Source organism: Brachypodium distachyon, chromosome 1 (genome assembly GCF_000005505.3).
Source record: "Brachypodium distachyon strain Bd21 chromosome 1, Brachypodium_distachyon_v3.0, whole genome shotgun sequence".
NCBI lineage: Eukaryota > Viridiplantae > Streptophyta > Magnoliopsida > Poales > Poaceae > Brachypodium > Brachypodium distachyon.
Genome location: NC_016131.3, coordinates 25,967,790 through 25,977,119, shown reverse-complemented (window position 1 = coordinate 25,977,119; position 9,330 = coordinate 25,967,790). Strand labels below are relative to the sequence as shown.

Genomic DNA, 9,330 nt, shown 5'->3' with positions numbered 1-9,330 from the left:
ATGCTTTCACTGTCGGCCAAAGAAAAGAGATCTCCGACTGGTCCTGTAAGTTAGCTGTCCCCACCATCTTGAATAGATCGTAGCATCTTGTTGGCCCGTTCGAACAGGGCAAGGATTGGCTTTATACACTTACTAAAACTCTTAGCACTTAATGTACTGTTCCCGTGTTCCGGTTGTACTTGATGATTTGCTTACATGTGCTCTTTCTAGTTGCAAAATAAAATGTCTCAGCCAGCCTTGGGCAACAATATCGTCGTTGGTTAAAACTAAAACCATTTTTGCAAGTTTCTCTGCCGCAACCACCTGAGAACCCCGAAACGTGTTGCATTTGGCAGTGACGAGCCTGAGAAAATGGCCAAAAAATTGATTCATTTAATTAATCTGAACGGCTACTAGTGCTTCACAAAGTAGCAATTATATACTGTAGGCAAGAGAAGACACGGCCAGGGCCAGGCCGGTCTTTGCTTGCCTGTGCCCATGCATCCAAATTAACCAAATCAATCAATTAAACTAATCACTCAACGACGGACGACCGGTTCCAAAACCCCAAAATCTCGCAATCACTTCACCGAACTTAACCTGTGCTCTTACTTCGTCGTACATATGCTCATACATGATACATTCATACATATATAAAATCTCCCGGTTAATATATATTTCACCATCGGAATTTCGATCCATCCTCTGTTGTTGGGACCGTAGCTAGCTTGGTAGAGGCAGCCATGGTGCCGTCTCGCGGGCGTTCGTTCGTCCTGCTGCTCCTCGTCGTCGTCTTCTTCTTCCTCGCGGAGGCGGCGAATTCGGCGGAAGGCGCGGCGCTGGCGGCGGAGCGGACGCGGCGGAAGGACCCCCTGGACGGGCTCCGGCTCTACCAAGGCGGCTGGAACATCAGCGACAAGCACTACATCGCAGTAAGTTGAGATGAATTACACTTCTTCCTTCCTTCCTTTCTTTCTTTCTTTCTTTCTTGCATGGAGTCTCCTTTCTTGCTTTGCTGATCACTTGGAGTAATTTTCAGTCGGTCGCGTTCAGCGCGGCGCCGGTGTTCGCCGTCGGTGCGGTCTGGTTCATCGCCGTCGCCGCCGCGGGTCTCGTCGCCTGCTGCTGCTGTTGCTGCTGCTCACGCGGCAGCAGCAGCGATTACTCCTACTCGCGGACCATCTTCACCGTCTCCCTCGTCCTTCTCCTCACCTTCACGGCCACCGCCATGTAAAATTCCTTCTCTTCTCTTTCTTCTACACAGAAAAAAAATCCATTCTTTTCTTGCATTTCCCTCGATTGATCCGAGATTTTTCTTTTTTCAAAACGTGGAATTACAACCCGTCTAAGGATCAATTATTTTCTTGTAAATAAAAATCCTGAGGTTAATTAACTCTTCCTTTTTTACTAAGGAATGTGGATTTAGTTAACTATTGAAAGAAATTGTTTTGCTATTTCTCGGGCCATCGAGAAATGATTATTTATAAATCCAAAGAAGCGTACGATCTGATCACAGAGATCCGTATAAATACAAACAACGTGAGATGATTTTCAATAAACGTCAAACAATTATGAATTTTGATCGAGAAATTACTTTTCTATTTATTTCTCGGTCTACTCATAAATAACCACTCCTCCTTGCATAGAATATTTATGTTTTTTTTTGCGACAAACCAATATGTTTATATGGATCAATCAATTATGTTTTTGCAGTGTCGGGTGTGCGGTGCTATACAACGGGCAGGGGAAGCTGCACGAGAGCACCAAGGCGACGGTAGCCTATGTGGTGAGGCAGTCGGATGGCGCAGTGGCAAGCCTAAGGGGGTTCACTAGATTCATCGAGAAGGCGAAAGAAGACGGCGGGGTTGGCGGCACCGCACTCTTGTCTCCTGAGCTGAGGGCGAATGTCGACAGGGTGGCGGCGAGGGTGGACGCTGCGGCGGATGAGCTTGCCACACGAACCAAGAGCAATGCGCGCAAGATCCGAACCGCGCTGGACACCACGTATGTGTATTTTAAACCAAGTGTTATGGTTTCAAATTTGGGCTACCACTGAAATCACTAAAATTCTGCATCTCAGTCAAAGGCTAGAAATTTTCTCTTAAAAAAATGACTAGAGAATTGAACAAGATTTTGATTAAACAGTAAAATTATTTGGATTCCTGCTACTGAAATGGTGTAAATATTTTGAGCGAAATGGCTGACATCTACTGAAATGGCTGAAAATCAGTGAATCTGCATAAAACTTCTTTGAAAATGAGAACCATAAACCCCCCGTTGATGACGTGGACAATAACATTTTTTTTTGTGTGATTGCAGAAGGAAAATCCTGATTGGCGTAGCAAGCGTGATGCTCGTGCTAGCGTTTCTTGGCCTTGGTGAGAAAATCGATCTTAGTATAATTAGCATACACATAATTAAGATGGTGATACTATTCTGTTTACAACATATGAACATCCCAATTATTTTTCTTACCAACCTCAGTCCAATGTAGAACATGTAAACAAAACTGTAGCAGCATTGCTTGTAAAACTGCATTGGTTTCAGACTGCAAATCTTACGGCTCGTTCATATGCATTTTTAGGCGGATGAGATACACAAAAAATTATTTAGGAAACTGAAGATGAACAATACTGTTTTCTTCAAAATTCACATGAAAGCTCAAACATCCCAAATTAATCAGATTACTGTAAATTGTCTATTGGGAGATATATTCATGCTCTCTTTTTTCCAACTTCTGGCAGTGTTCTCATTGGCTGGGATGCAGTCACTTGTGCGCTTGTAAGCATAACAACATCCTCCTGCTCCTCCAGATTAATTACATGTTTTTTCCACTCTAACCTTCAAAGATTGTCATACTAATCGTCAATCAAGTTCTAATTGGTGTACCTTCAATTGCAGCCTGGTGTGTCTGGGATGGATCCTGGTTACTGCAACCTTTATATTGTGTGGCGTTTTCCTTCTCCTGCACAAGTACTAGTACATTTTTTTCTGAGAGTGTCTTTATTCACTTGAGACATGGAAATTCTTATCTCTAAGTCGATGCATTCGATCATGAGCACCGATTCTTTAATCCAATGGAACTCAGCATATATACATCTCTGTTTAATTTTCTCTGAAATCTAGAACCGGCTTTTTTATTTGTCAGTGCTGTAGGGGACACGTGTGTCGCCATGGAAGAATGGGGGCGCCGTCCGCAGGATCGCACGGCGCTGGACGACATCCTTCCCTGCGCCGACACGGCGGCGACGTCGGAGGCCCTTCGCCGGAGCAAGGAGGTCAACCACCAGCTCGTCGCCTCCCTCAACAACGTGCTCGCCGACATCGCCAACGCCAACAACGTCCCTCCCCAGGCCGGCCCTCCGATCTACTACAACCAGTCGGGGCCGCCGGTGCCGCTCCTCTGCAACCCTTACCACGCCGACCTCACCGCCCGCTCTTGCTCCGCCGGCGAGGTCCCCGCCGCCGACGCGCAACAGGTGTGGCAAGGCTTCGTGTGCCGCCGCCTAACAGCCGGCGGCGCACAGGGGCCGGACGTGTGCGCGACGGTGGGCCGCCTCACGCCGGCGATGTACTCCCAGGCGTTGACCGTGGCCAACGCCAGCGAGGGGCTGGTCAACTACGGGCCGGTTCTCGCCGACCTAGCGGATTGCACGTTCGTCCGGCGGACATTCCGGACGATCGTGAGGGAGGGATGTCCGGGGCTGAGGCGCCACAGCGGCAGGGTGTACCAGGCTCTGCTCGTCGTGTCGGCGGCCATGGCGGCGGCGGCGGCGGCGTGGCTGGTGCACTCGCGGGAGAGGCGGCGGCGGAGCGAGGCCACAAGGTTCCGGGTGTCGCCGTATAGGCTGCCTATTGACGAGAAGTCGCTGCTCAAGAGCCCGAGAAGGCCGTACAGGCGAGCCGGCAGCAGCAGCAGCAGCAGCCCCGTCAGGGAGAGCAGGGGTGGAACTAGAGAGATGGTTGAGAGGGGACACTTGTGATGTTGTTAATTAATAAGAATTTTTTTTCTTCTAGAACACATGTTAATTAATAAGATGGGTGACAAGGGCATCAGTGATATAAACTAGCTTGGATCGTGTACACTCCCCGCGATTCATGACAAGTGTTGCTGATTTAGTGTAAAATAGCGCAAGGTGTAATCATAGCATTTGAAAATGATGGTGTAGTGTGGCTATGAGTCTGTAACATATGAATTTCATAAAAATAAAGAAAAAACAGTTCAATTTGCTCCGAAGAATTTCAGCATACCAATCGGAGTATGTATGTAAATAAGCAGTTTTTACCAGGAAGTATTCTGATAGATGTAGTTTATTTGTATATAGTTTTGATCAATGTTTCTTCAACCTACATATTTTTCCTATTGCTATTAATGTAGCCCGTGTTATAGGTCACGTGTTCACAATTTTCTTCTTCTGCAGACAAGCTGCTATCTTAATCCACAGGTCGCTGCTAATAACAGTGCCTACTAATTAACGAGAGGGCTAGATTTGCTTTGATTAATTGCCGCACGTGCTCACTAGCTAAGAATCAATATGTGCACACACATATACACACCTCCTGGCGCGTTCCGGGCGGATTAGAGCCAGAGGCCACCCGCGCCTACGACCGCTCGCTCAACCTCAACCTCAACCTCGCCGCCGGTGGCCGGCCAGAGCTCTCCGGAGCCAGCTGTCGCACGCAAAATGGCTTCGTTCAACGGAACGATGATGCAGGCCCACATGCCGCCACCTGTCACCCCTTGGTCCACCGGCATCTGCGACTGCCTCGACGACCGTCAAAATTGTGAGTCTTACCGAGTCGTCGCCCGCATGCACGCACCGAAGCTAACTACATTTTAAAAAAAAAACGCAGGCGTGTACACGTGTTTCTGCCCGTGCTTCACGTACGGGATGGTGGCGGAGATCGTGGACCGGGGGGCGACATCTGGCAGCGCCAGCGCGGTGTTGTATGGATTCGTGGCGTCTGTGACGGGGTGCCTGATGCATTGGATGTACTCTTGTTTCAACCGAAACAAGATGAGGGCGCAGTACGGGCTCCATGGGAATCCTTTGCTGGATGGTCTTGCCCACTGTGCCATGGAGCCGTGCGCGCTCTGCCAGGAGTACCGCGAGCTCAAGAACCGGGGCTTCGTCGTGGAGATCGGTATGTGTCTGTATACTCCCCTTCGTCTCACTTCGTCACAAAACAAGTGACGTGGATATTTGATTTGTTTGGATTGTGTGTTGATGCATTTTTGCAGGGTGGCAGGCCAACATGGAGAGGCGGCACCAGCAGTATCAGCAGCAGCAAGGGGTGACCGTGCCGCCGGCCATGGATAATGGGATGATCCGTTGATATATATATATATATATGCATGTTGATCGTTGCTGGCTTGGCTATGTGTACCCATTTTGATCAATCCGTGTAGTCTTGTTTTGCAGCTTAATTAGCTCGATCGGCTCTTAGTAAAATCGCATGCAACACACACTGTTATGATTGATTAGTTCTTGCTGTAAAAATTATGATTAATTGGTTCTGCAAAAGGAGAATTGGATGAGGAAGCCATTAATTATGTATATATGTATATAAATGGGTACTGTAGTTCATCTTATGATATCAGAGGTTCTCTGCTGGTGTAACTACGCACGGGAACGTGATGTACTATGTATTTATACGCTGACAATTAACGAATGTTTTTAGGTTATGTTTTGGGTCAAGCCTGCATCCATGGGTGGGCCTGGCCCAACAAGCATGCATTCAGGCGCAAAGTGTTATGTCGATCCGACTCAGAAAAAAGGCATCGTGTGGGTCTGAAAAAACGCTGAAATATCGTAAGAACGTTTGTGGTATTCACATTTTTTGTACGTTTTTAGCTGGTGTAGAAAAGTCAATGGTTTTCGTGGGTTGTGTTGAAGTACAAGCTAGTTGCCTATTTTTTCATTGGTTCGATGTTTTGGGGTCGTGGTATCAGTCTATCAGAGTCGAGGTTTCGAGTTCGAAATTTGATTGACGCAATTAAATTGCAGCCACTTTTGGTCTAAGTTTAGTTCTATGAAAACCACACTTGAGGGAGAATGTTGAAAGATAAATGCATTGCCCTCCTTTCGGTGCACGAAACTCTTCAAGTTGTAGCCCACGTTTTTGTGGGTTTTCTGTCGATTTTATAGATATCATGACACCGGTACAAGTTTTGGGCCATTCTGGGTCAATGCGGTAAAATCACCGTTTTGCCTGTTTTCGTGGGCTAGGCCACATTTTTGTTATTTTCGGAAGATTTTCCGATAACATGACCCCGGTACATAATTGTGGTGCAGAAAAGTCAAGAGTTAGGCCCTTTTGTGGGATATTGTCATATATCCCACATTGTTTTCGGGCTGTTTTTGGCATGATTTTGCCGGTGCACCGATGTCACGGTTGAGGCCTCGATTCTTCCGATATTCCCGCTAAACAGCTTCAATCAGGTCTTTTTTTTTCATTTGTAGAAAACTCATTGTTTTGACTGTTTTCGTGAACTATAACCCATGTTTTTTTGCGTGTTTTCGGTTGATTTACTAATACCATATTTTTTTACCAGAATACCAATACCATGACCCCGATACTTGGTTTTGGCCGGTTTTTAGATATAGTGACTCGTGGTACATGGTTTTTGGCATTTGAACAAGTTAAAAAAAAAAATCGTTTCGGTAACTATAGAAATGCACGGTGGCATGTTGCTGAACCTGAAATGACGCGAAGAACGACTTAGGATAACCGGAGCGCCCACCCCTGCATTTGTTTCTTTCTTTCTTTTCTTTCTTTCTCTGAGACAGGTGAAGATTCTCCGGACAGCAAACATATGTACAAAAAATAACAAAAGGCGTCGTTGATCCAGCAGCCAGCAGCACTGTTAATCAATCTGAGGCAAGAATCACCCCTAAGCCTAAGCCTAGCTAGATCCCAGCCACGTACGTGACTAGCGCCCGCGCGCTCAGTACGTTCCTTTACTAATTAAACGCCTCAATTACTTACTTACGTTCGTGTCGATCCAGACAACTATAGATGTACGTCTAGGGTGTGGACGTACATACTGTCTGCATGCATGTGGCATGTACTAGCCGCTGCCTAAATACTGCATCAAATGCATGCATGCATGCATGCTTTCAAGTCTTCTGTGCGCCTTCCACGTACTGGAGTGAACATGTAGAAGAAGAAACAGCAGCACGTACTGTACAGTTTTAAGGAACACGTAGGGGGGCCCTCTTTGATGGCCGGGCATGGGCTTTTGTCTTGTCGCCACTGGCATCGCCTTTCCTCCCGTCCTTAATTTCCGCCCTTCACTTATGCTATGCCGCGGCCGGCCCGCTGCTTGCTTCTTTGCGTCCTGACCAGCCTCATCATATCGGTCATACAACATGCATGGGCCGGTGGTCCTCTGAACACAACACACAACACACATGATGTCTGCCTCGACATCTCAAGTGGATTAACCAACCAACTAACTAAGCCTATCATGCATGGATCCTTTTTAAAGGCAAATGAGATGCAACATGCAAAGTGCTCAGTCCTTGTTATCTCGTTAATTAACAACCTATATGCAATGATACGCAGAGAAGGAAAGCCATCGGATCAGCTGGTAGCTAGCTAGCACCTTTGCAGGGGCATGTGAGGAGCCACGCCCTGCGCATATGCAGCGATTTGCATCAGATCGCCCTGACAACTTTTTTGGCCTTTTGCAAAATAGAGTAAAACGGCCATCTCTTTTTGTCGATCGTCGACCCTTTTGGCTCACGATCATCACTGAGCACATTACGTTGGATCTTGGGATGATACACTCCATCCATCCTGTACTATACTTGCTGCTCCACGTACGTACGGGGACTTGAGATATAAAGATCTTAGTGTCAATTTTTGTTTTTTGTTTTTTATGGAGATCTCAAGTAGTACGTACTACGTGGAAGGCCACGGAAGGCTTGACATTAAGCCTCTCTGCATTCGAGTATTTGACGACACTTGAAGATCTCCATGTGCAACGCGGTATAGGCTTCGCCGCATGAGGAGGAGTAACAATCCCTTTTAATTGCCGGCAAAACGGCTAATAACTGCTTCCATGTGAGCCGAGCCGTACTCTAGTCTGCAGTACGTGCTAAGCTATATTAGACCGCAACTGCAAACCGCATCTGCATGCGCATGTTATGCCTGCCGGCCGCCCTCTTCAATATATATCCTTTTGCTTTTCCTATAAAGAGGAAGAAGAAGGAGAGAGAGAGAGAGAGAGAGAGGTCATACATAATAGTAGTTCAATTCGATTGAAAGGGAGGGATATATGGACTGGTACGCGTGGCTGTCCAAGGCGGCGGGGCTGAGCCCGGCGGTGACGTACGAGTACGCGGTGCTGCTGGGTGAGAACGAGCTGGAGCCCCGCGACGCGCCGCACTTCGACCACGACCTGCTCCAGAGCATCGGCATCCGCGTCGCCAAGCACCGCCTCGAGATCCTCAAGCTCGCCAGGAAACCCTCCTCCATTGATTCCTCTTCCACCTCCTACGCGCGGGTGCGGCTCGAGGGCCTCGCGCGCAAGGCCGGCCGGTGCCTGGCCCGCTGCGCGAGGCGGATCGCCAGCGGAGGAGGACGGAGGGGGCTGTCGTCGTCTTCGGCGGGGGCGTCGATGTCGGTGTCCGTGGCGGTGCCGCGGATCTGTAACGGGGGAGAGGGGGATGTCGTCGTCAGGGCCGGTGCTGTGCGGAGGCGGACGCGGAGGAGGAAAGTGGGGAAGATGGTGCTGATGATCACCGATGGCGGCGGCTGCGGCGGAGGGGAAGGGGACGGCGGGGTTCGGTTCGAGGCGGCGTCAGCGGTGGCGGCGGGGCGGAAGGCTAGCCTCATGTTCCATGGCTGCGGCTACGAAGATGAGGAGGAGGATGAAGACGAGCGGCTGGGACACGATGAGGAGGACGCCGCCGGAGGCGGAAGGGAGATCAAGTGGGACTCCATGTTCCAGGACCTCAAGCCGACGTGACTGAATTTGCGTGACGATTTCGAGCTCCGTCGATCGACTCCCTCCTTTTCTTTTTCTTTTTTTAGCGTTTTAGCCGAGCACTTCTCGTGTTCCGGGTTAATGTTTTGCTGCGTGACTTATTAGTTCGTCACGGGTTTGGTACACCTTCAGTAGAGAGCAGAGTGTGAAAGTATTTTTTAGCCGAGGAACCATCGACCCTTCTCTTCGTAGTAGAGACCACCAGAGTGTGAGAGTTTTTCTGCGTGCATGTCAGCATGTGTTCCATGTAATGTTACCTCTTTCGAGTGAGAGTTCGTGTCTGTTCCATGTAACGTACCCTCCTTCCAAGAGAACGGAGAGGCAAGAAAATGAGGAATTTCGGCTTAATTTGTTCA

At 48.4% G+C, this 9,330-nt stretch overlaps 3 protein-coding genes across 3 annotated transcripts; all 3 read left to right on the top strand.

Annotated features, from left to right (window-relative positions):
• The first annotated feature begins 456 nt into the window (after positions 1–456).
• Positions 457–4,227, top strand: LOC100834863. Its single transcript, XM_014901716.2, has 7 exons — positions 457–911; positions 1,019–1,209; positions 1,693–1,983; positions 2,299–2,357; positions 2,724–2,760; positions 2,881–2,952; positions 3,128–4,227. Exons 1-7 carry the CDS (start codon positions 723–725, stop codon positions 3,960–3,962), a joined length of 1,674 nt encoding a protein of 557 aa, XP_014757202.1. The 5' UTR covers positions 457–722; the 3' UTR covers positions 3,963–4,227.
• Positions 4,228–4,615: 388 nt separating this feature from the next.
• Positions 4,616–5,665, top strand: LOC100834561 (cell number regulator 2). Its single transcript, XM_003560299.3, has 3 exons — positions 4,616–4,764; positions 4,834–5,124; positions 5,222–5,665. The coding sequence occupies exons 1-3, from the start codon at positions 4,665–4,667 to the stop codon at positions 5,314–5,316; spliced, it is 486 nt and encodes a 161-aa protein (XP_003560347.2). The 5' UTR covers positions 4,616–4,664; the 3' UTR covers positions 5,317–5,665.
• A 2,470-nt stretch (positions 5,666–8,135) lies between these two features.
• LOC100834387 lies at positions 8,136–9,330 on the top strand. Its single transcript, XM_003563264.4, has one exon. It carries the CDS (start codon positions 8,264–8,266, stop codon positions 8,954–8,956), a length of 693 nt encoding a protein of 230 aa, XP_003563312.1. The 5' UTR covers positions 8,136–8,263; the 3' UTR covers positions 8,957–9,330.

Bases quoted from the DNA above. Each gene is read 5' to 3' on its own strand.
- LOC100834863 (XM_014901716.2), top strand. From the start codon at position 723: ATGGTGCCGTCTCGCGGGCGTTCGTTCGTCCTGCTGCTCCTCGTCGTC. The intron at 2,761-2,880 runs GTAAGCATAACA...CTTCAATTGCAG, and splicing joins ATGCAGTCACTTGTGCGCTT to CCTGGTGTGTCTGGGATGGA. The intron at 2,953-3,127 runs GTACTAGTACAT...TTTATTTGTCAG, and splicing joins GTTTTCCTTCTCCTGCACAA to TGCTGTAGGGGACACGTGTG.
- LOC100834561 (XM_003560299.3), top strand. From the start codon at position 4,665: ATGGCTTCGTTCAACGGAACGATGATGCAGGCCCACATGCCGCCACCT. The intron at 4,765-4,833 runs GTGAGTCTTACC...AAAAAAACGCAG, and splicing joins CCTCGACGACCGTCAAAATT to GCGTGTACACGTGTTTCTGC. The intron at 5,125-5,221 runs GTATGTGTCTGT...GCATTTTTGCAG, and splicing joins GGGCTTCGTCGTGGAGATCG to GGTGGCAGGCCAACATGGAG.
- LOC100834387 (XM_003563264.4), top strand. From the start codon at position 8,264: ATGGACTGGTACGCGTGGCTGTCCAAGGCGGCGGGGCTGAGCCCGGCG.